At 41.7% G+C, this 26,255-nt stretch overlaps 1 protein-coding gene across 1 annotated transcript in view; it reads right to left on the reverse strand.

Annotated features, from left to right (window-relative positions):
* Positions 1 to 879: 879 nt before the first annotated feature.
* The window catches only part of LOC133484153 (neurexophilin-2), a 53,176-nt gene continuing 27,800 nt past the window's right edge, over positions 880 to 26,255 (reverse strand). Inside the window, exon 2 of the mRNA XM_061786314.1 lies at positions 880 to 3,072. Coding sequence (XP_061642298.1) covers positions 2,251 to 3,072 — 822 coding nt within the window. The 3' untranslated portion in view covers positions 880 to 2,250. The remainder of the gene's footprint in view (positions 3,073 to 26,255) is intronic.

A 26,255-nucleotide genomic window follows, 5' to 3' on the forward strand; every position in this document is an offset into this window, starting at 1 on the left:
TGATTCTTTGGGTATTTTGATGAAAGCATGCCCTCGATGTTAATAAAACACCTGGCAACTGTTTTAAATTGGTGCAAAAACATGCATGTCTCCTTTGAAGTGCGAAAATTAAGAATATTTGTGTACCGAAGTGAGCCACAAAGGGGAATTTAAGAATGTACCTGGTTTAAGATCACTGCAACTTGTCTCTGGACTTTTCATTGGCGGAGAGTTTGACGTGGCAGATGCGCATTCAGTTTGTGTGCAGAGCAAACAGCTGAAAAGTCTGCACTGAGACAAAGATAAACGAAAATGAGTCAGTGATTATGAAAGACAGACTATCGAACAGAAGGCGGCTTTTTGCGGGAGGTTTTGTAAGTTTTAATTAAATCGTTGCTCAAATCCGGTTGCTTTTCCTTCAAATTTAGTCACTCGTGATCACACCACTGTCTCCACAGCTACATTATGTCATGCACATAATCAATTGAGAGGAAACCACCTGGATGTTTGTTGCACGCAGCAAACAAAACAAATATATCACCCGATTCAGTGTAGTGTAGCAATTCTCTTTCAATTTACCGCATGCACAGTGTGTAATGGGAATATGCATCGCATAAAACCATCTCGCCTCTCTAAAGAAGTCAAAAGTTATCATCATTTTTCGAATGCTTAGGGCTTGTTCAAATCCCAAGCAAAAACAAATTTTCCTTCAATATGTTTCAGAAATTAAAAGGACATATCTTCACAGCAAGCTTGCGCGCGGATTCGTAATCGTAATGAAAAGTTAACTGAATTCATAAGGCTGTCCTTGCCGAGATAACTCGAGTATGGTCCACAGCTTGTAATTGTGCTTGTGGGCTTTAAAAAAGAAAAAAAGAAATTCACTTGGCAAACGGCAGATGGTTTAAAATATTTTAATGTGTGTTTTTTTTTTTTTTTTTTTCTTCCCATACAGCATATTGTATGCATACCCAGCATAGCATTTCTCATACATATAACTCTCTTATAACCGGAAGATAGAAATGTAGAGCACAGGGGGATGATTAACAGTCAGTCTATCAAAAAACACAACTGCTGCCACACAGTATCTCACAAAAGCGCATAGACCCCTCACATTTTTGTAAATACGAGGTGCCATATTGAACTAACCAGCATGAGAGAGTGTGGGAGCGCTAACGCCACATTTAACACACCTGTTGCCCATTCACACTTGGGACCTTGTAACAGTAACGGCTTATTTTGAGGGGACAGTAAATGTACCCTACAAGTTGCACACTATGCTGTAGCAAAGTGTCATTTCTTCAGTGTTGTCCCATGACAAGCTATAATTCAATATTTACAAACATGTGAGGGATGTACTCACTTGTGTGAGATACTGCACATATGGCGATGGCTGCCTTAGAGGTTCGTTTTGTACTCGGGAGGGCGTATGGATTTTCAAAAAGTAATAACACGGAGAAACAATTAGCTAAAAACAATTAGTGTGCTGAGGGTTGAGATCAATATTTACAGATACAATTGCAAAAACAGAAGTTACCAAAGTTTCAGGGGTAAGGGGGGAAAATGACTCAACCTTGGCATCTATAACATTGATAATACAGCGGTACCTTGACTTATGAGTTTTTTTAATTTCCTTAACCAACCTTGTAACTCAATTTACTCCATCTATCCATCCATTTTCTGTACTGCTTATCCTCAGTAGTATCGCGGGCTCAATTGAGTCGTTTGTAAAATAGATTTTCCCCATTTAAATGAATTGAAATGCCCTTAATCCATTCTGGCCCCCCCCCCCCCCCCACCAAAAACAACATTTTTGTTCTGTTTTTAACATAGAAAACTAGCACTGTATTGGAAATAATAAACATAAAACATGAAATAATGGTTTCACAAAGTATAATTAAACCGAATGTCTCAGACACCATTAGTTCGTGATGTCAGGAGCTCTGACTCCACCTCCGGTTGGAAATGTACCCTGTGGTTCTCCATGCTCCTTGCACGTGTTTTCATTTTGTATTTGTGTGTTTGATTGTTTGTCCTGTTCGACGAATGCTTGGAAGTACATTGACACAGAAAAATAAACTACTCAACAGCTTGTAACTTGAAAAACGCGTCAGTTGGGGCCACTCGTAAGTCAAGGTACCACTGTACTTGATTTAAATCCACAATTCACAGCAGTGTAGAGGCAAGAAACTGTCCCCTGGTCCATCCTTGTAATCGATATGACTATCATTCCCATCGTTGTCGTCGTCGTCACTGCTGTCTGTGTTTGACTTATCCAAAGTAAGGGTGCTCACTTTGGAAATTGTAGTCCGGGCACACCTTCTGAACCAGCTTGTAGTCGATGCTAAAGAAGGAAATGAAGATGCAGATGACTTTGAAGGGCTTGGCGCAGAGCCAGGCGGCGTGGGACTGCGTGTGCTCCGTGAAGCACGTCTGAGACGGGTCGTACAGGCAGGGCTTGGGCTTCTTCGATCTGTTGGTTTTCTCGTACTCCACACGGCAGTTGAATGTCTTAACCTCTTTGGGGTTGCTGGTGGTTTGCTGGGACTCGTGGAGCTGTACCTCCTGTTGGGTGTTGGGGTGGAGGAACCGCTGCTGCTGGAAGACCTCAAACTCCACCACTTTAGTCGGCGGCACAATGCTGACCGACACGTTTCCGAGACTGGAGGAATTGTGGCGAAAGTAAACGGTAAACGTGCCGTTGATGTGGTCCACGATCTTCCCTGTCACAAGCAAGCTAAACTTGAGCGTCTTGACGTTGAAGTAGAAATCCCCCCAGCCGAAGATCTTCTTGGTCTTCATGGCCGTCTTCAGTGAGGGCTTACGCTTAGAGCGGTAGCCTGTTTGGTCTAGTAGCAGCGACTGGTTCCGGGCTGCTTCGTACGGGTTAAAGAAACTGTAAGTGGGCGGCTTGGCTTTTATAGGCGTCTGATCGAAAGAGGTGGAGAAGATTCGGGTTTGGTACGGCGGCTTAACCGCTCCTCCCGGTTGTCCGCCGCCTGTGCCTCCACCCGTGCCGTAAGGGAGAGTCTTCATTGCCGAGGCCATCGGCCCCAGGTCTGAGAAGTCCACTCGCTTCTCCAACCCTTGGACCTGAGGGTGAAAGAAACAACACAACACGTTAGTCTCACATGTGCATCCATCTATTATACACCTGATTAGGGTCACGGTGGAAGCTACAGTCTTATCTCAGCTAATTTTGGACGAAAGTCAGACTGCAAAGTGGATTGGTCACCATTTTCATACTGCATTCGTGGTACACCAGCACATCAGAGGTGTATTGGCAGAGGATTTATTCGCCTGTGCATTTCAGACAGAACAGAAACGGGACATCGCTGTGTCTCAAAGTGTGCGTTCAAACAACCGATGCACGTTGCCTTAGTAACATAATTAATAGTCAGCCCGGCAGCAACGATTGCTTTCAACACAACGGAGCCTGGACAGTGAGTCTCGGGTGTTCAACTTCAATCCACATCTATTACGGCTCCGAAGACAGCAAATTCCCCTTCAAACCTTGTGTACGACTACGCTCTCACTCACTACGCTTAAATGTGATGTTATTAAACTGATGGATTTGTACTACATTGAGAATACACATGCGACTTGCCAGCTAATTATAAATAAGCATCAGAAGGATAAATTGATTTTGTGGTTAAAAATGCGGTTCATCACATTGAATTTATTCATTCTAATGTTTGTATCAATCAAGTACAGAAGGTGCCACAGTCTATCACTAACATACACTAAAGCAGTAGAAAAGTCATAACTACAGTACATATTTGTACGAAAAACAATTCTACGTCATAAATATGAAACAATCAAAGGAAAAACAGTAAGTACATTGGTAACCGAGCTTTAAACAGAATGTGCCTTCTTGTCGTGCATGACCACGTACAGTATTCTTATGCCACTGTGCAAACTAGTTTGCTGCTCATTGATCATAATGTCAAAAAGTCTTATGTAGGTACCATTGTAAACCGAGGACCCCCGCGCATAGCGTGACCAGTGAAGCTGTCAGTCAGTCTGTACAGCGCGAACGCTTCTATTGTCAGCTTTGGCTTTTCTTTGCAGTGGACTGTGAGTGGGAATTTGAAGACAAACAATTTTAGCGAAGCTTAAATGGACTGTGAAAAAAGAAACTCAAAGAGGACGTACAGTATTTGTGCAGCGGTTCCAAACGCTAGCCTCTGCTGGGACCTGCGACCTAAATCCAGTTCTTAATTGGTCTCTTGACCCACAGTGTCCATAATTAAAATCCAGTTCAACCAAATAGCCCACATATTTGGTCACAAGATGATTCTGTGATGCTAAATCTGATCTGTTAGATGTCGCTGTGCTATCATCTCTCCCAAATTCAGGAAAACATCTATTTTTGTGAACACCCTTTTAAATGTTGCTGCTTCGGAGAGCCAAAGAAGACACGCGGAAGGCAATGAACGCGTGTCTGTTTGTTTGCTTGTTTCGACAACTGCCTGCCTTTAATCCACTGCCTTTGCTGCGTACTCTCAGGTCTGATTGACGACACATCTCCTTCGACTTTCTTTGATGTCTTATCAGTCACATCGCACTCTTGCTGCCTTGAAAACACACAAATACGCACACTAAAACGGGTTAGAATACAAACATACCGTACTTAACGTCTTAACTGATTTTTTTTTAAATGTGAAATATCCCACACATTAGTGCTCTTGAAATGTGTGGTGTCCTCCAGATGACCAACACTGCGCACCATTCACATTACTATTAACTCACCCCATACCACAGGACAATTGGTTAAGGTGTTTTCAAACTTCTCAAAATCGCCTTTGACTATTTTCACCACACAATCACAGACTCTGTAACTCGCCCCAACTCGGTGTTGACCACACACTAAAGGATCTGCCATCGTAACTATTGAATAGGTTTAACATTTACGTGTCCGCCGCGACTGTTTCAAAATCACTCCGAACACACCCCAGAGTATGTGATAATCAATCAGGAAAATCTTTTAGAAACATCAGATAATTGAGCCTTGTCTGACGTTGTTCTGAAAAGAGGAAAAATGCATACATTTGGTCTGATTGTCGGGAAGTGTGTACATTAAAAGCCCTGCTATTCACGGTGGAGCGGTACCAAGCCTTGCCATGAAAATGTAAATATACTGCAACTGTTTAAGATCATTGAAATTCATTTGAAAACATCAACAGTGTGTACATGCGGTGAAATGTCTGTCTAATTAACAAGCCAGGGTAAACATTGATCCTCCCACATACAAAACGTGTCTATCGATCGAGCTGTATCACTTCGACATACTTCCTTGACACTTTCCTATTTAGTCCGGTATTTCTTTTGGTGCCATCTTGGGAAGAGCACAAAGGCGAGTTTTTCCGTGAATACCTGGGGATCAACAGACAAAAATGAACAGGTGAATTTGTCAAATACCGTACTGCAAATAGGTGGCTGTTCATTGTTCAATGTCGCTTGCAATGTGCTTCCCCACACAATCCAGTAGGATTCGTTTTAAATGAATCTGCAGTGGAGAAAACAATGTTTCAAAACGAGTCCATTATTGCTTCCTCACGCGTGTACTGCCTTCTTCACTCGATGCTGAAGTGACAGGTCCGGGGCGTAGCTATCAATCACTGAATCTAATAACAACTCCACCTTGCTATTAGCAGAGGCAACAGTGCATCACTCAGACGGGCTAATGCATTCAGTCATTCAATTAATGTATCTACGTCTGCTGGCCATTCATTAACACGAGGTGATTTCTGCGCAGATTGATTGATGGAAGAAAAAGTGATGGTGGTATAAGTGAATGCTTATTGACCACGGGAGGAGTGAATTACCACAAAATAAATGCCAGACGTTGATGAATGACTCATGACAGGGATAATGACCCGCTGAGGATTTTCGACATACCCCGCTACCGCCTTTGATGCTACGACGGGAGGCCCGCGCGTCATTCCTGGGGAAGTTTGCAAAGGTAAGAATAAGCTACGTGAACTCAGTGTGTGCACAACGGGGGCTTCTTACAAACGCGGCGTCAGCAGCGCTGTGAATTAACACCACGCTTTGCCATCTGTCAGGCGAACATTCTGCCGGTGCAGGCCTAATCATTCCTCACGGCCAGAGGTGGCAAAAATACTCACACTCTGTACTAAAGTAGAAGTACCGCTGGTTGGTAAGCGCCAACAAGGCCTTCACTGCTGGCCTAAACACTGTCATAAGCATTCAGCTACATTTACAACATGAAGTATAATATAATTGAACTAACAACATAATTGCCCCAGTTCTTTTTAACTTACTACTACCAAATCAATCTTTTAAAAAAAAACAAATACCACTTGCTAAAATTTGTAATTGTTCTTGTTTTCCACAAACGTTCAATATGACTTGGAAAACTATGCTATTAGGATTGTGATATTTGACGGTAAATCAATTGAAATGGTGAGGATTTCTAAGAAAAATAGACGCCATTTTCTCTTGACAACAAATCCATACATTATGGACTTGTTTTTTTTCTTTTGGGCCAATAGCGGCTGTTTGAAATACAAGATCACAGCGGGCAGTGACTAGTGAGAAGCAAATTTTGCAGCTGAACATGTAAACACACTGAGCTATGTCATAATTGACTATAGGCTACTGTACAGTTACAGTATATTATTATCAATTTGAAACCTCTCCCTCTAGTTTTCATGAGTGGTCGACCATTGGCCACTGGTTTGGTTATACAAATACATATCCACACTTTGTTAGTAGGTGTGCGATGCTCAGTCGGCGACTAATTTTTTCCCATTGGACCACTTCAGTCGTGTTTGGCCGCGTTGCTCTGCGTGTGGCGGGCTTAACATGCAGGCTTTGGGAACGTGGGAGGATCCAGAGTATCCGGAGAAAACTCACGCGAACACAGGGAGAACATGCAACCCCAACGCAGGAAGGCCAGAGGAGAGTCGAAACCCGACCCTCAGAACTCAGGGGCAGACGTGCTTACCACTATACTACAGTCATCATATTAATGTTAAATAATGATACCGCATTTACCTTGGGTTTAGTACTCGTTATTAATATACAGTGCTTTAATGCTAAATCGTTCCATTTCAGTGAAACTCGCTTTTTGGGCAACCGAATTTGAGTTGGTTTCATATCTCTTTCTGCCATTAAAGAATCATGTAGATTTGGCAGATTACGTACTATCATGCACAGAACATGGCTCATCCAATGACACCGTAGCGGCCATTGGGGGCTCGCCGCCAGTGGAACGTCACGCGTGTCAACACATCGTCGGGCTTCCCGGCAGTTATGAATGAGCTTGGTGTTTTCCAGAATGCTTCAGGAAATTGTAGCTGAAGATGGAATAGGCATCGTAGAGGACCTATACATATGCATGATCGCGGCAACTCAATAACGGAACAATCATAGAGCGCACAATCAAATTACAGAGCTTGTGAGACAGAGGGAGATGGTGAGGAAAATGTTATTAGTGCTCAAGTGCGATGAGCGGAGGAGCTCGTGTACATTTCCTCGGAATGGGGGAGCATTAATCATCTTTAACTTCATTTGGGGGTTCATCTGAGCAAAAAGCATCAGCGAAGAAGCCTATAAGCTACCGGAGCGAGCACATCGGAGAATGAAATGTAAGGATTGTAAAATCAGATACCTCGTTAAGGGCCGGTTTGAAGCTGAGTCTCGCTCTGTCTGAAAGACCAAAGACCAAAACCGTTGCACTATATTTTTAACCTAGGCTATTTGGTGTCAAGTCTGAGTCTTTCTGGTGCAGAAAATGGTTTTCTTTTGGTGGTGAGCATTTTTCAAAGTCCAGAAGAAGACGCCAGAGTCCAGCGAAGTTGAATCCAATGAGCTTCATTCCCTTGTAGAGTTCAACAGCCAAAATGAAAAACTGAAAACTCTCAGGCAGTACATTGCTTTATATACTCTTCAAAACAGACATAGAGACGTCCAATGTAGTTGTGGGACACCCGGTGAGGGTGTGTCCTTTTTTCACCGCGACTGGTATTTTTTTAAATCATTTTACAAAACCACAGGTTCAGCGATGCCAATTTCGTTAGCCCATCTATGGCATTTTACGTCGTGTGTTAGCAGTAAGCTAGTAGACTCTCATAAATTATATGCTTTGGTTAAAGAGACTGTGTATTTATCTTTATGTTGAAACATCAACTGAGAATGTCACAAAACAGCTTGAAGCAGGTCTCTTTTTTGAAAAATTGTTCACTATCTGCCGCTTTGTTGTGAAATTCGCTGTTTCCAGCTAGTTAAACTTTTTGCTTGAAACTCAAGGCCCCAAGAAATCGGGTGAGCAACGGCTTGTATCTTGCATGTTTTTGGAATGAATACAGAATTCAAAAGAAAAACTGTATGCTATTCCCAAAAATGACACTGCAGTTGTTCTTCTGCAAGGAAGGCTACGACTCACAAATAGTGAGCAGACATGACAGGAAATGGGATGAGATGTGCACGCATGCATGCGGCTGGGCGGAGGGTGCCGAGCTTCACACTATTATTAAATGGGAAAAGGTCAGACGAGCTGGAGAATTGACTGCTGAAAGCTGATATATGGCCACAATTAAGTTCTCTTTTCATCATTAAGAAAGTACGGGATCAACGTCGCGCTGTTCAGGTATCTGCCGCGCTTTCATGCCCACGCTCATCAGTAACTTCCAAACCTTGCGCAACCCCTGGAGGATGGAAGACAGGATGAGAGCTGCCTGTCTGCAAGCACTTTGCCACGCTTGTTCTTTTCTTTAATTGGACTTTTATCGGCGACAATCAATTCATTTCCATCGGCACTCGGGGCCGCATCGATCCGCTGTCACAGAGAGGAGTCTAAATGAAGAGTTCCACTCCCGCCCACGTGAGATGCCCGTGATCCGCCTTAGCGACCTAGACCGCATGACTTTTGATGAATTCATAAAGAGGAAGTTACAGAGATAGACGGATACACTATTCATCCCGTGAGGGAAATGAAATTGTCTCAGCTGTAATATTCACACATAAACTATTCACAAAATGCAAGAGATATTCGGCTTTTGGGTGAAACCTCCAAATTCTGAGGTAGATGTGCTTCCCACCAGAACGCAGGGCTCATTTCCCATTAAAACTTGATTAGAAAACATCTCGCAACGGATTCTGTTCCGACCTTTCGTCCATGAAAGAAGCCCACGACCAGGTCATCCCAAAACGTTTTTTCCATTGAGCGTAATAGAACCGTAGCAAAAATATAGAGGTGGAAAGGTAAATTGGACATGGCCTGCTCGTGTGGTCTAGTGGCTCAGACGTTCAATTTTACAGCCCATACCTCCAATCCCTTTTGACATCTGTCACATTTGGAGAAAATAGAGAGAACTTTTTTGTTTTTCCTAAAAACTGAAACTCATAAAGATGTCGTGTGAGACCTCAGCTGAGCGAGCATCAATGTTTTATTTTGGGGGCACGTCAAGAACGAATACTTGGAAGCACGGTGTTTTTTCTTATGACTTTTTTTTTTGGGTGGTGGCACATAATCAAAAAGGTCGCTATCATGGATGATGCCATGTGAAACCTCAGCTCAGTGAGCATTAAAGGAGAAAAATAATGGATTCAATACAGTGATTCATTTTGTAAGTGCACAAAATCAACACTTATTCCAAAAGATGGACCGCCATCATAGATGACTTTGGACTTTTTTTGGGGGGTGGCACATAATCAAAAAGGTCGTGAGGATGGATGATGCCACATGAAACCTCAGATCAGTGAGCATCAAAGGAAAACAAATAAAATAAAATAAATAAAGACTCGATCCAAGACAGGGATTCATTTTGGAAGTGCTTTTTCTTTGGCTTTTTCCTCCAAAAGATGGACTGACCGCCAATCACATCACATTCAATTTTACAGCCCAAGTTTTGATAACATAAAAAAAAAAAACTAAAACTTTTTCTTACTCCCCATAAAAAAAAAAAAAAAAAATCAAAGTAAAAACATCATTTAATTACATGAGCACCATGGAAAGCATGGGGGTTAGAAAAAGGCGAGATAAAGCAATAAGGGGGATGGATGGATTGAGGGAAAAACAGAAAAGGCAGTCAAAGCGATTTCGCAGTCCGCTGGTGTCACTGGATTATCATGAAAATGAAAGCTAGCGAGCCAGGGAGTATCAGAGAGCACAGAAATGGAGCCCAGAGAGATAACAGCAAGCCGAGGAGACGAAAAAGAAGGACAAAAATGAATAAGAGGAGCAGAGCGGACAAAGCAAAGAGGTCCGTGAGACAATATGAGGAAGAAAATGTAAAAAGACAATATATATACACCGTGCATGCACCGAGATTATGAGCGCAATAAGGCTCACACCGCAATCACTTCACCCAAAAAGGAATAATCAGAGCTTTCTCGAGAAGTAATATCTGTAATGTTGTTTCCGGAAGACCTGCTCGGCTGTGAAATAATTTCTTAGTTAAAGAAGTGATGGGGAAGAAAGAAGGGGAAAAAAACTGTAAAGTGTCATCTGCCGCCAAAAAGGATTTATGAAAAGCATTGTGCGCTGGCTTAAGTGTAATATGCCGACAATATTGTAAAATATTGCGGATACAGCCAGAAGACAGGCAGAAATCCTCTTCCAGCACCGCGATGCATTCAGGTGGACAGGGTAAACAACAGCGGTGGTTTTATTAGCTATATAGTTTTTGCCGACATGAATGATGTCCCTCTAGACCTTTGCTCAGCAAGCATGATTCATAGATTTGTTTTAAACATGCTTCTTTGATGTTTGTTTTGCCGCACACAAAAATTACGTTCGAAAAAAGAAAAAAAAGACAAAGAAAAAGCACATCCAAAATGAATCGTTTGATGTGTGGGGCTTTTTCGTGACACTTTATTTCCAATTTCATTTGTACCTGTGGGTAAAAAGTGAAGTGTGGAGAGTCTGTTGTCAGAATGCAAGTGTGCATTCAATGAATATATCATATATTATTATTATTATTATTATTATAATAGCGCCTCAAGAATATTTCTTTTCCCGGTAAGAACACCAGGGGGTGCAGGTTTTCCATTACAGAAAGTAGGTGTGTGTGCGAGGATCAACTGCCAGGTGTGTGGGTGCGAGTCGCCCAATGTAAGGTTAGGCTGGTGCGGTGTCAATCGCTTTATTGACCAAAAGATAACAACATTTTACAGTACAGTAAACACGAGCACATTCTTAGCCAACCTGCCGATGACCTCAACTGACGCCGCCACTCAACACACCGGGAGGCTGGCTGTTTTTAGCCAGTTAACAGCCAGCCAACTGTACATTGTCTCTTCATTGACTTCCACATCACTCAACAGGCCATGCCCACCTTTGAACTTATTTAATGCCAAGATGGCTATTGAAGTCAAATATCCATTCTAGATGGGAGACCTGGCAGTTTAAAGGCACACATACATTCAACGTCACAGATACTACACGTGATGGCGACCCCACGTGGACAAAAATAATACCTGCACCTTACATGCATATATTTTGGTATTATATGCATGAAGCTTTAAAATCTATATTTGAATGTAAAAATAATACAATTATTATTTGGCCAATCATTCACAGATTTCGTCTCTTGCGGGGGCGGTCTGGAACATAACCCCGATAAACAAGGGATTACTGTATATCCCTATAACTCTTCGTCCTCGAGTTATTTTGACGAAAACATGCCACAGACATGTTAATACGCCTGGGAACTGTTTTAAATGGGGTTAAAAAGCATGAAAAGAAAAAGCATGTCTCCTTCATAAAATGTTGATGATTGCAACAGTTTGACACCAAAACTTATCCTTTCCTTTCCTTTTGTTCGAACTTTAAATAACAATAAAAACAAGGCAGTCCCGGAACATATTACATTCCACCACAGAGGTTCTACTGTACCTGCTGCACCTGCTGCAATAGAGGTCTGACAGAGGTCAGTATAGGAACGCATTTTAGCAGACTTTATTGAGGTAAAGCCTTCACAAATATTACCGCAATCACAAACACGCTAATTAAATCTACTTTCTTGTTGAGCCTTCAAAGTGAAGCATTTCGCTTGGTTACACTCATTAATATTTACACTCAAAGAAGTTTCCACCATCATGTAAACAATCTGTCACAAAAAGGTGTGAATGGATGACAATTAATCACACGCTGGAAAAGCAATCATAAAAAGGAACAAGAGGTACGAATGGGATATAGTAACAGAGCTTCATTCTCATAAACCACTTTTCTTTCCCCCCCCCCCCCCCCCCCCTTTTTTTTTTTACAGCACAAAGTAGCATAAAACTGAAAAGTTTGGCGGCACAAACCTTTGCAAATTCCATTTCAGAAGTTACTCGGCCAAATAGAAGGAACCATATGATTTGATTGACTGATTCAATCTTGTATCCTCCTCTTATACAATCCACAAAATGTTTCTTGCAACTCCTACTCACAACGTACAGAAGCAATCACCACAAGTAACTCAGTTGTCCCCCACCAACACTTCAAAAGTCTTTGTGAGAATTGAGTTGTGACTTGGTCAGACTTTCACATCCAACATCAACAAGACACCACAGCAAAATCGTGGTAAATCACTAATTGAATCATTAAAAAACAAAAACGCTAATTTGGTATGGACATGTCGCCGCTGCTAGCCGTGACAATTAAATTCTGTACTTGTTCTGAACCCCCAACAGCACAATAAGAAAAATGGAAATGGCAAAAAAAACAGACAACATGGGGAAAGATCAATAATATAATTTTTCCAAGTGCACAAAGCAAGCTGGCGAAAAGCCTTCCATTTAGTCCAGTGGTTCTCAAACTGGAATCCGCGAGCCATAGCTCGGGGGTTTGCAAAATAATTTGTCATAAATCATGTATCATTTATTCATATAAGTACATGCCTAGATATGCGTCAATAAAACAAATATCACTCCTCCTTACCTTAAATTAGGGCCAAAAACTCTGGTATGATTGTGACATGTCACATAATTCTCGATGCATACATTTTTATTTTTTACTTTTTTTTTTATAGACGTTTATTATTACAGGAATAAAGTGCTTTTTTTTCTAGAACAAAAGGCATATTATTTTAGACAATACTGTAAAACATCTTTTCAAGAATACAAGGCATAATATTGTTGAAATTGATTTGAAAAAATATGACTGTCTTCCCACAATAGAGTTTGGCTCTAATGTCGCTATTTTATGACTTTATCTTGAAAAATTATAAAATTAGTCTCTATTCTCATAATTAAAAAAGCATTTTCTATAAAAATATGGTATTAGTTATCATAACATTATGACTTTTTATTTTGGAAAATAGGCAACTTTTAAGTTTCTAAGGCATTTAGGGGTCCACATGGTAATTATGTTTAATTGGCATTATGTTTGGTTAAGTCTAATGTTCCCCTTCTAAGTGGTCCCTGAACCCAAAAAGTGTGATAACCTTACTTTAGTCCGTAAAACGCAACTTCCTGATGAGATCACACATTCACATCCTGAAGTGAACGTCTCCGCTGACCTTGATCGATCACCCTGGGAATTTCTTCTTTTTTTTTTTTTACTTTGGGGTGGGGCGGCCTATCAGGGAGCTGGGTGGCATTTGTTGAGCGAGGGCACCTCGTTTGCATTCGGCGTGGCAGGCAATGCATCAAAAGATGACAGCTCTCCCATTCCTCCTTAAACAAGAGTGGTGGGACTCCCGCTGGCCGTGCCTTAACTTTAATCATTCATCTAAATAACTGTTGCAGGAGTCGGCCACCGTGCTTGTGTGTATGTGTGGCTGGCATCTCGCTCTTGAATTTCTCATTTGTAAACATATATTTGAATCAGACTGCAAAAAAAAAAACACTTGCCCTCATCACCTCCCTCCCTCGCAGGTGTTTATCTGGGAATGCATTGAAGTTAGACTGAACAAGGAAGGTGTGGCAGCGCGAGTGACACACCGAGCAACAGTGATTGATGCCCCGATGCATCCAGCACACAAAGATAAACATTTGAAACGAATGAAGAATGCAAAAAAAACAACAAGGGAGTGTGCCTGCGGAGGGGTCGGATCAAATCTGCATCATGACAAGTCGAGATGAAGAAGAAGGAGGAGGAGGCCTCTCGGAGATGTCACTTAGGGTGGTGGCAGTGGTGGTAGTACAATTTTACGCAGGCAGCATACTTCAGATTTGTTTCCAGCAGAGGTGGCAGAAGTAGGACTCATACGCTGTACTTAAACCAACACCCCCTTAAAACCCATTGGACTTTGGGCTGCTTGACAACAAGTAACCATGTGGCAATGGAATGTGGCCAGGGTAAGCAGTGGCTCAACTACATGAGACAGGACTCCCCCCTCAAAACTGAGTTATTTCAGTGAAGAAGAAAAAAAATAGCATGAAAATTGTGCTGTAATACCTGATTCTTGGGGTATTTTGTCACAGACACGTTGTTAAGACACCTGGGAATTGTTTTAAAATGTGAGGGGAAAAAAATTCACAATACGTCTCCTTTAAGAAGTAGCCAGCAGAGGGCCCTCTTGATTCAGTCGCAGCAAGTTTGCTGGCTAAAGAAGTGGCTATCCGGTTAGTCATCTTAGGTCAGCCCGCCCTCACTGGAAGCTGATTGTTTGTCATTAATTGAAGAGAAGTAAAGGGAGGGTATAGAACTCCATTAAAAGATAATGGCACAGGGGAGCACAGTGACATTTTGCTTTTCATTCTCAACACAAGCACACAAACAACAAAGAATAACCCGAGTCTTTGAGGGCGAAGCAACCATGCTCCTCTATTACTGTTACCTCCATCAAGGAGCTTTTCACTGCTGCTTGTTTATTAGCAGGAGGATAAAAAACGATTTCCCCAAAACCTTGTCGAATACTACAATGTTGAAACCAATTACATTTTGCTGCTCATCTAAAGCAGATAAAATGTCATTCTTAGGGCCTAGGCCAAAGTTTTGCTTTCTTCAAGTGAACCAATATAATGTAAATATCGTACGACAATGCAATAAACACAAGCAATGTCATGTACAGCACTTAGATAGTCGGTGAATAGCTAGCTAGATAGTTGTCACTTTTAAGACTTTTGGGGCATGTTTTGGAATTTTTTCCAAATGGTACAACATTTTCTTAAAGCAGCTATCCAGTTGGCAACTAAATATCTAGTGCTAGCAGCTAACATTAGCAAATGTTTCGACATTAAATTAATAACATGAGCAATCAATTCAAATGTCAGGACTTCTGTTTTGAGACATATCTTTCCTGAAAGTTTTGTTCAATTTCCAAATTGTACATTTTCAACAGGTCTCAACTCAACTGTCTGGACTTCACTGAGACGACATTGGCTTTGACTTCGGTGGCTTGCTAGCTAGTGGTTGGCTGTAGCAGCTATCGCTAGCTGTCAACTCCACTGTTTGGGCTTAATAGTCGCTTCAAACAATTTTGAGGCATATTTTGGTCGGTTTATTAATTGTATAACATTTTTATTCTTCTTTTACCTTTTCAATAAGTAGCGATGGTATGTATAGCAGCCAGCAGTTGGTGTTAGTAGCTAATATTAGCAGTCAACTCCCTTTTTGGATTTCATTGTCTTTTCGATGACTTTTGAGGCATGGTTTTTCCTTAGAGGTTTTGCCTTACTGTTTCCGAATTGTACACCAGTTTTATAATGAGAGGCAATGCATAATTGCAGCTAGCCAGTCAGTGGCTAACCAACTACAAATTCGCAATCAACGCTAGTGATAGCATTCAACTTCCAAATTGTACGATACTTTCAATAATAAGAGACGACTTGTATAGTTGCTAGCCAGTCGTGGCTAGCACAAGCAGCTAACGTTAGCAAGTCAGTGCCACTGTCTCTTCGATTACTTTTGTTTCATATTTATCCTGAAAATGTCTGCTTTCCGAATTATACGAGATTTTCAATCAGTGACGAAAAATTCCCAACTTTCAAAGAAATCTATGAATCTCGATCAATTATGACGCCCTTGCCAAGTTTCAGTGGAAAAAAAACCTTCACAATGAAAGGTCAGAACAAAGGCAGGTAATAAATGGAGAGGGTCCGCACTTGTGTGTACACACAATGTAGGCTACGGCTAAGTTGTGTGTCCTCGCGCCGCCTTTCACATGCCTTTGCCGGTGTATAAATCACCCAGCTTCAAGGGCATAGCGTCGGGACCCCTAACTGGGACCCTTCAAATGCACCATCTGGATGAGCAGAGTGCTGACCAAAGGCTTTGCACTCATTCTGTAGCTCAGGACGAGCTGCCAGATGAGTGCGGATGCATGCTGGATTTATACTCACTCCTTCCTGAGGATCACACTTTGTGGAGCCTTTCTCCTATCAGGGGACATTTCGGTTTATACAAAGACCTCTAAGAGTCACTCAAAAAGGTTGAAATAATGGGAATAATAAAAATAAGTCACATTTATATTTGTGATCCTAAGTGCTTTTCTTAATGCTCAAAAATGCTTACACAATACAATACAAATCACATATTTGAAATTTTGTAGGAATTTGGGCAAATAGTAATGCACTCTAAATAGTAGGAAACTATTTGGGGCTTTCTTGTGCTAGCTACTTTATGCATGCTACATTATAAATAACTTAATATGGTTAAAGCACTTTCAAATTATTGTTATGGAATATTTATTTTAAAATTTAGTAGACATTTCTACAAAAAGAGATGTACTTTGTATAGTAGGAGACTGACTATTTGGGGCTTTCTTGAGTTTTTACTATTTTATAAATTCCACAACTATCCATCCATCCCTCCATTTTCCAAGCCGCTTATCCTCACAAGGGTCGCGAGCGTGCTGGAGCCTATCCCAGCTATCTTCTGGCGGGAGGCGGGGTACACCCTGAACTGGTTGCCAGCCAATCGCAGGGCACACATAAACAAACACCGTGCCGCCAATTCTACAACTATTGTATAATAAATAGTTCAACATAATATCAATATACAAAATTAACAACTAAGAGTAATGCACTGTCATCATATATACAGTAAATAAAAAGACGATGCCCTAAGCCCTAAGCCCCTAACCAATTTGAAATGATTGCGCAGAAAATTTTTTGGAAGGATTTTTGTCGTAAATATAGTTCCTCTGAGGTTCTTGTTGTTTTAAGAATTACATGACGGGCCGGATTAAATGCTCTTGTGGGGTTGCTCACCGCTGGACACAAGGATATCGATAGGAAGGGAAGTGTCACTCGTGGCGAAGAGACAGACTTGAGTCCTATTTCATACGTACACTCTGGAGAGCCGCTATCAAAGCGAACATAAACAGCAGCGCATGAGACAAGACACAATAGAACCACTGTGCTTATCTGTGAGAGGTTATCCATCGGATGGCCTGTGTCTCTCGCATGTCTCCTCCATCAGCTTGAAAACATGACAAAGGATGAACATTTTCCTATTTTTCTCTTTCCTCACACCAGACAGAACTGTCATTTTTCTCTCAAAGTGCACAACAACAACAATCACCCCCAAGCAAACAATCAACAAGAGTGATGAATTTTCAAGCGAACAATCAACAAGAGTGATGATTTTTCAGTCTTTAAAGCCTTGGTAAGAACTCTTTGCAAAATAAATAGGCGCAATTCCATGGAGGTACTGTATATTGTTTGGTGAACCGTTTGTTTTTTGACTAAATGACACAAAACCGAGAGAAATGATTCTCTTCGATGATTTTCTAGGTTTATTTTTCCCAGAAATGGTGGTCGTTAATCTGAATTGTGTGACTTTTTCAATAACAAGTGATAGTCTGTATAGCAACATCTAGTTAGCAGCTAGTGCTGGCATCAGGAATTTTACGTGACAAGTAATGCACTGTAATTACAGTGGTGCCTTTCAATACAAGTGTCTTGAGTTTTTCGAGATACGAGCTGTCGCTTGGCCAATTTTTTTTTGTCTTGAGTAACGAGCAATACATTTAGATACAAGAGAGTTTCAGACCCCCACCGCTAGATGGTGACAGCGAACTTCACAACATTTCCTTGGAGAGATAAGACAATATCAGTTGGTGGCGGTAATGCTGATTTGCCAACCACCAATAAACCCCACAGAAGAAGAAGCACAAGGAAGTAGATCACATTAGGAACAGTCGTGTTTTGTAATCGAATTTTCCATGTTTCTAGGTTACGTGAAGAGCAAATTGTTTTACGGTTTTGTATTACAGTGTACACTGAGTGCAATTTTTCAATTTTTAAAAGGTTAAAAAAATGAATCTTGTGGAGTGTGATCCCCCTGTAGTTGGAACACACCCTCCCCTTCTTAAAGAGGAGGACCACCAACTTGGTCTGCCAATCCAGAGGTACTGTCCTGGATGTCTATGAGATGTTGCAGAGGTGTGTCATACAAGACAGTCCCACAACCTCCAGAGCCTTTAGAAACTCTGGGCGGATCTCATCCACTCCTGGTGCCCAGCCACTGAGGAGCTTTTAAACCACCTCGGTGACCTCAACCCCAGAGATAGGAGAGCCCACCTCGGAATCCCCACACTCTGCTTCCTCATATAAAGGCATGTCGGTGGGATTGAGGAGATTTTTTAAGTATTCTCCCCACCGATTCAAGAATTCCTGAGTCAAGGTCAGCAGCACCACATCCTCAATATACGCAGCGTTGATGGTGCACTACATCCCCCTCCTGAGACGCCGGATGATGGACCAGAATTTCCTTGAAGCCATCCGGAAGTCATTATCCAAGTCCTCACCGAACTCCTTCACGCCCAATTTGTTTTGCTTTAGTGACCAGCAACACTGCATTCCGCTTAGACTGCCTGTACGCATCAGCTGCCACCAGAGTCCCACAGGCCCAAAAGGCCGAGTAGGACTCCTTCTTTAGCTTGACAGCATCCCTTACCGCCGTTGTCCACCAACGGGTTCGGGGATTGCCACCACAACAGGCCTCGAACACCTTACGGTTACAGCTCCGGTCGGCCGCCTCGACAGTGGAGGCACGGAACATGGTCCACTTGGACTCAATGGCCCCCACCTTCCTTGGGACATGGTTGAAATTCTGCCAGGGGTTGGAGTTGAAACTCCTTCTAACAGGTGATTCTGCTAGACGTTCCCAGCAGACCCTTGCGAGTGTCCAAAACATGGTCACAAGTCCAATGAATGACATGACCACAAAATCGATAATTGAACTGCAGCCGAGCGTGTCCTGGTGACAAGTGCACGTATGGACAACCTTATGTCTTAACATAGTGTTTGTTATGGACAATCCATGATAAGCACAGAAGTGCAATAATAGAACACTGCTCAGGTTCTGATTGAGGAGCAGCCTTTCGCCCAATCACGCCCCTCCAGATCTCACTGTCATTGCCCACATGAGCGGTGAAGTAACCAAACAAGGGAGTCCCCAGGGGGAGCGCTCTCCAGCATCCCCTCCAAGGACTCCAAAAAGAGAGGGTAATCTAAGCTACTGTTGGGTGCATCGGCACAAACAACAGTCAGGTCACGAGATCCAATATTCAAGCAATGTACCGTAAATAGTAAGAAACTATAGTATTTTCTTGAGTTAGTTATCCAAAAAAATAAATAAAGGAATACAAGCATAAATAAAAAATACTATGCCCAAAGCAAATGGTTTCCGTGACAAAGAGGGACGTTCATTTGGCTCGGGGTGAAAAAAAGGTTTAGTTAATACTTACCGACGAAATTCTCCAGAGACTAAAAAGAAGAATAAGCGCATCCTCACTGCGTGTGTCGACTTAGCAGCGATAAAAGACGGAGCAGACCGAGGCTGGTGACTAATAGTCCAGCGAGCGCCATGGTTCAATTACTGTGTGGGACAGCTCTCCTCTGTCCCTAGGCTGGACGCTGGATGCGGGAATAGCTTCAGTAAATACAATCCAAGTAAACACACACTTTCTCAACATGATGTCACCAGTCAAAGGATAGCGACGCTGATATAATCCTCTCCCCCTTCAAGAAATGTCTCAAAGAAACACAAGATTGGATATTGGCAATGTCTAAATGATTGTTTTCGAACCTGCGGAGGCAAAAAGCTCACTGAGTCATCTGAGTCGTTATGAAAAACCCCCTAAAAGAAAAAGAAAAAGAAATAAAAAGAAAAAAGGGTGTACTGATGAAAAGCTCAAGCAGGTTCATAAAAATGAACGTGAAACACAAAGGAAATTAATAGTGACCCATGAAGTCAAGTCCGGCTTGTGTTTCGCTAATCAAAAATCGATGATATTACACAGGGCCGACTTACCATTAGGCAAGCCCAGGCAATTGTCTTAGGCTGCAAGATTTCCAGGGGCCCCTAAATAACTCATAAAAACTGATTAATAAAGTTTTCTTGAATTTAACGCAGTCCTTATTAGTTTAGTCTTAATTCACACGCTTAAAACAAAAGGGTTAATCTACCATGACTGTTTCAGGTGGTTCCTCCTCCCTTCTCATGCAATGGACTACTCTATCTTTTTACTGTACATGTGCAGACTTGATTTCATCAATAATAAGAAGAAAACAAAGTAGTTGGTGCATTGTGTGGAAAATAATGCAGAGTTATCCCAGTATAGTGCAGAAGAGGAGAAGGCGAGAAACAAACAAACCAGGTTCCAACCTTTGTCAAGGTGACAGCAAATGTGCACAACTGACACAAGTAGCACTTCGGTCAGTGTCAGCCAAGGACTACAATGTAGTGACTTTAATGTAGTGTTGTAACACTCGAGACCGGTCTTGAGACCACATTTTGAAAGTCTTGGTCTGATTTTGGACTCGACTCCAAAAAGTCTTGGTATTGTCTTGGTCTTGATGTTCCGTCGAAACCAGCACTGATCTGCCATTCTTCAACTTCATTAATGTTCCAAGAAGGAGAAGCACTGGTAAAACAACAAATACCTTCAATTCATGTGTTACTACCCCCCCGACCCACCATATAATGTCTGAAACCTTCGCGGTCTTGTGACTGAGGGACACCGCCTCAGATTTTTGCATTTGTACTCTGAAAAAGTTGCAGTCATCGTGTTTTTGGCCATCAAATGCATTTAAAAGAAAATTAAAGAGAACATGCTCTTTAACTTTAACTTGAACTCAAACTTGTCATTGTCACGTCTTGGCTTGTCTCGGTATCGGTCTTGTCTTGGTCTTGACTTTTCTCAGTCTTGGGCATGACTTGGTGTATTTGTGAGCTCAACAATAACATGCTGCGCGCGCACACACACGCACACACGCACTATGTGATCACACACTGATGCGCTAAAGATGCTGGCGGGCATCCAGACCAGATGGGTGGGATGTGTAGGAGACGACGGTGAGCGGAAGGGTTGGCGATACGCTGAGGAGCGTCAATCTGTCATTCCTAACAAGGTGGGAGACTGGGATCCAGGGCAGGTCAAAGAGACAGGACACACACTCACACACACACTTCCACACACAGACACACAGACACACACACACACACACACACATTCCAACTGTGACATTTCTGCTAATTAGAACACAAATTAATGATCCAAGCAGGGGAGGCAGGCGGATTCCAGTCAACATTTAACATGTACATCTGCATTTTTCTACACCGCCTTTTTCTCTACTTCTCCTTTGTCTTCCCTTTCTCGTAGGTAAGACAGTGGTGTACAGACACGAGCTGCTGTTTATTGATGCATAAAGGTACAAATTAGAGTACGGTAGAACCTCCAAAGCTGGTTGACTAAATCAACAGCAAAATGTCCTGTAGGAAATAAGGAACAGTGAATGAAATTGTTGCAGGCTCAAACTGTCCCCGTGTTAAAACCTTTAGGTACTGCTTTCACTGCCACATGTGTAAAGAGACCACTGTAAAATAAAACTATAAATGAAACTGTTCCTTTGAAAACTGTTTTTTTATTTGAAAATAATGAAAAAAAAAAAGTATAAATTGCGACGTTGACAGCACGGTGGCAGCATGTAATGGAGAGGGACCAAAGCGGTTTGCGGAGCCTTCTGTGGGGGCATAACAAAAAACACATACAGAGTTAATCCCTTTTGACGCTCATGGAGTTGAAGTTTAGTAAGATTTGCTGACGCATGACTACAGTTTAAATTCGGAGTTTTGTTTGACTTTTGAGGCCAGAACATTCGATGCCTATTCCAAATCATACCATTTTTTTGGGTGTTCTAGCAACTGTATGTTAGCTGATTGTTATGCCATCAATGTTAACCATCATACAAGTACATCCCCAATTCCAATGAAGTTGGGACGTTGTGTTAAACATAAATAATAACAGAATACAATGATTTGCAAATCATGTTCAACCTATACTTAATTGAATACACTACAAAGACAAGATATTTAGTGTTCAAACTGATAAACTTGATTGTTTTAGCAAATAATCATTAACTTGGAATTTTATGGCTGCAACACGTTCAAAAAAAAGCTGGGACAGGTGGCAAAAAAGACTGAGAAAGTTGAGGAATGCTCATCAAACACCTGTTTGGAACATCCCACAGGTGAACAAGCTTATTGGGAACAGGTAGGTGCCATGATTGGGTATAAAAGGAGCTTCCCTGAATTGCTCAGTCATTCACAAGCAAAGATGGGGCAAGGTTCACCTCTTCGTGAACAAGTGCGTGAGAAAATAGTCGGACAGTTTAAGGACAATGTTCCTCAACGTACAATTGCAAGGAATTTCGGGATTTCATCATCTACAGTCCACAATATCATCAAAAGGTTCAGAGAATCTGGAGAAATCACTGCATGTAAGCGGCAAGGCCGAAAACCAACATTGAATGCCCGTGACCTCCGACCCCTCAGGCAGCACTGGATCAAAAACGTGTAAAGGATATCCCCATATGGGCTCAGGAACACTTCAGAAAACCAATGTCAGTTAATAGGGTTCGGTGCTACATCCGTAAGTGCAACTTGAAACTCTACTATGCAAAGCAAAAGACATTTATCAACAACACCCAGAAAGGCCGCCGGCTTCTCTGGGCCCGAGCTCATCTAAGATGGACTGATGCAAAGTGGAAAAGTGTTCTGCGGTCCGACGAGTCCACATTTCAAATTGTTTTTGGAAATTGTGGACGTCGTGTCCTGCGGGCCAAAGAGGAAAAGAACCATCCGGACTGTGATGGACACAAAGTTCAAAAGCCAGCATCTCTGATGGTATGGGGCTGTGTTAGTGCCAAATGCATGCTTAACCTACACATCTGTGAAAGCACCATTAATGCTGAAAAGTACATACAGGTTTTGTAGAAACATATGCTCCCATCCAAGCAACGTCTTTTTCATGGACGCCCCTACTTATTTCAGCAAGACAATGCCAAACCACATTCTGCACGTGCTGAAGCTGTTTGAACATTAAATATCTTGTCTTTTTAGTGTATTCAATGAAATATAGGTTGAACATGATTTGCAAATCATTGTATTCTGTTTTTATTTATGTTTAACACAACATCCCAACTTCATTGGAATTGGGGTTGTATAAGGAAAAGTGAGCCACTGTATAACGAACCTAAATTCATGTTAAACTACTTATGTACATAATGGAGAAGGAAGAAAAGAGTTTGAGGAGCCTTCTGTGGTGGCATAACAAAAACACAAGTTACTTGCAGAATGAATCCCTCCCGATGCTCACTCAGCTGAAGTCCCATAAGATTTGCTGATGCATGTTTGAACTCAAAGTTGTTTGACTTATGAGGCCACAACATTTTATGCCTACTCTAAATCGTACACTTTTACGGCTTTCTAGCAACTGCATGTTGGCTGATTGATATGCCGTCATCGTTAACCGTCGTACAAGTATGAAGACAAGTGAACCACTGTAAAATAAAACCAAAATGAAGCAACTTTTGTACATAATGGACGGACGGGGAAGAAAAGAGTTGGTGGAGCATAACAAAGACTGCAACTTACTTGCACAGTCAATTATGTTAGATGCTGACTGAGTTAAAGTTTAATGAGATCTGCTGACGCATGATGACGGCTTGAACGCCGAGTGCTGCTTGACTTTGGAGGTCAAAACATTTTGACTACTCCAAAGCGTACCACTCTTACACCGTTCTCGCAACGGCACATTGGCTGATTGTTATGCCGCCATTGTTAACCATCATACAAGTATAAAGAAAAGTGAACCACTGTATAATAAACCTACCGGTAAAATAAAGCAAAACTACTTAAGTACATAATGGACAAAATTTCATGCCTACTCCAAATGGTACCACTTTCTGTGGTGTTCTAGCACTTGCACGTTGACTGATGGTTCTGCCATCCGTAGGAGAGTCGAAAGTCACAACTGTGAGAATCATCACTCCTCCTCTTCTTCATTCATTTCGGGACACCTTGCCCCACAATGCATTGGTGCAGGGGTGACCTTGAGGGCTCAGGCAGCAAGGTCAAGAGGCCTCATTAGTGCAGCTCCCCCTGCTAGGATGCTAAGTATAGCATAGGAGAACAGAGCATTCACTCATCATCTCCATGCATCTTTTCCTCTAAGTATCTCTCAAACATACACTTTTGTTGTGATATAGCTCAGCAGCCGTGGACCAGTACTCAAATGTCTAACTCATTCACTGCCAGCCTTCCCAGTTAACATGGATATTTGACTTCTCCAGCCGTCAATGGCAGTGAATGTGTTAAAGAGCTTCTTCACACATGAGAGAGGGCCAAATGATAATGCAGAAGATTAGCCCACAAAATTCCAAGTACTAAAATGTCTTTAACGAGCTTCTTTAGAAATGAGAGAGGGCCAAATGATAGTGCAGTAGATACGCCCACAAATTCCAAGAAAAAGAAAACTGCAAACATTTTAAAAGACAAAATTAGCAGTCCTTGCTTAAAATACAGGTACATCTCAATAAATGAGAACGTGTTTATTCAAATTTATTGAGATTACATACCAAAATAAATTGTGCAACAGAAGCCTGTAGATGACTATAGGTTAATTTATTGTTCTCAAATTAGTCGTGGAACTGTTTGAGGCTTCAGGCTATGTCCCGATTGCATTTTCCAGCTAATAAATCACATATATAGTCATCTCCAGGCTTCTGTTGCACAATTTATTTAGATATGTGCTCTCAATACATCAGAATAAGTATATTCTAATGTATTGAGATGTACCAATACAGTGGTCCCTTGACTTACGAGTTCCGTCAGCACACTTGTAACTTAAGACACATCATCTTTCTCCTTTGAAATGAAATGGAAATGACAATCGATTCCAGCCCCACAAAAACACCTATAAAGAAAAAATAGCACTCCACAGTACAGTGGTGCTTTGAGATACAAGTGACCCAACTTCCAAGTTTTTCGAGATACTGGCTGTCATTTGGCCATTTTATTATTTTGACTTGCGAGCAAAAAGTTGAGCTATGAGAGCTGTATGTTGGCAGGGAACTCAACTCATTTCCCAACAAGCAGCATTTTGCAGAAAGTGAATAATTCTCTAAAAAACAGTCTTCAAGCTCCTCAATTCCACCCAAGGTGAAGTTTACTGTCAAACTAAACACAAAACAAGATAATTACTAATTAATAGGAACAATGGTTTCCAGTCGGGGACCTGGCTTTGTTTTGACTAGGTAATACTGAATAACAGATATTACTATCTGTTGTTTCCACTAGTCAGATAGCGTTACCGATCTTGAATGAAAATTCAAACAGTAATTACTACCAGTCAGAAAGACTACCATATCTACAAGGGTAATTCCGAATAGTCAGACTTGGTTTTTAAAAATGTTAATCCACTTACCAAAGTAGACTGCAGATAATTATAACGCTTCTCGCATTACCCCAAGATGGTACCAGCTTTTTGAATAGAACTACATTCAACATAATGGTGAGTTGTGTTTGAATAACATGTTTGTATTTGTTTCTAGGCCATAACTGGTTTGAGGTTCAAAAAAGGTTGGGAGTTTATTGTAATTGCACCACACTTCACAGCACCTTCCATCTCTATTGCCGTCTCTTTCCCAGCCCCACACGGGGCTCTGGCTCATAATCGATACCTTTCATTGCGAAGCCAGTCCGCAATAATAAAGGCATTACGCAGCAGGGGGGAAAAAAACAATGACACAGAATCCGATTAAATTCAGGAGATGGTATTTTCCATTGAATGGCGTCGCCATGGCGAACATGAAGCAGCAGTGGGTGCCTTGATCCCCAAAAGTCGCACAGGTGTAATGGGGAAGGAGGGTACCAGGTGAAATACAGAAGTTTAGCATTCCGCATGATTGTTTTGCCATATTCACACCGTGGCCCATTGGAGCACTCATCTTTACTTTATTTTGTGCTGTTTAAAAATTTTTTCGTCTCCTTTTTCACTTCCATCCAACCATCCATCTATACATACGTCCTTAATAACAAACCACTCCGCCGGCTGGATCAGTAATGACATTATGGATCTTGAAGC

This window comes from Phyllopteryx taeniolatus, chromosome 9 (assembly GCF_024500385.1).
Source record: "Phyllopteryx taeniolatus isolate TA_2022b chromosome 9, UOR_Ptae_1.2, whole genome shotgun sequence".
Classification (NCBI taxonomy): domain Eukaryota; kingdom Metazoa; phylum Chordata; class Actinopteri; order Syngnathiformes; family Syngnathidae; genus Phyllopteryx; species Phyllopteryx taeniolatus.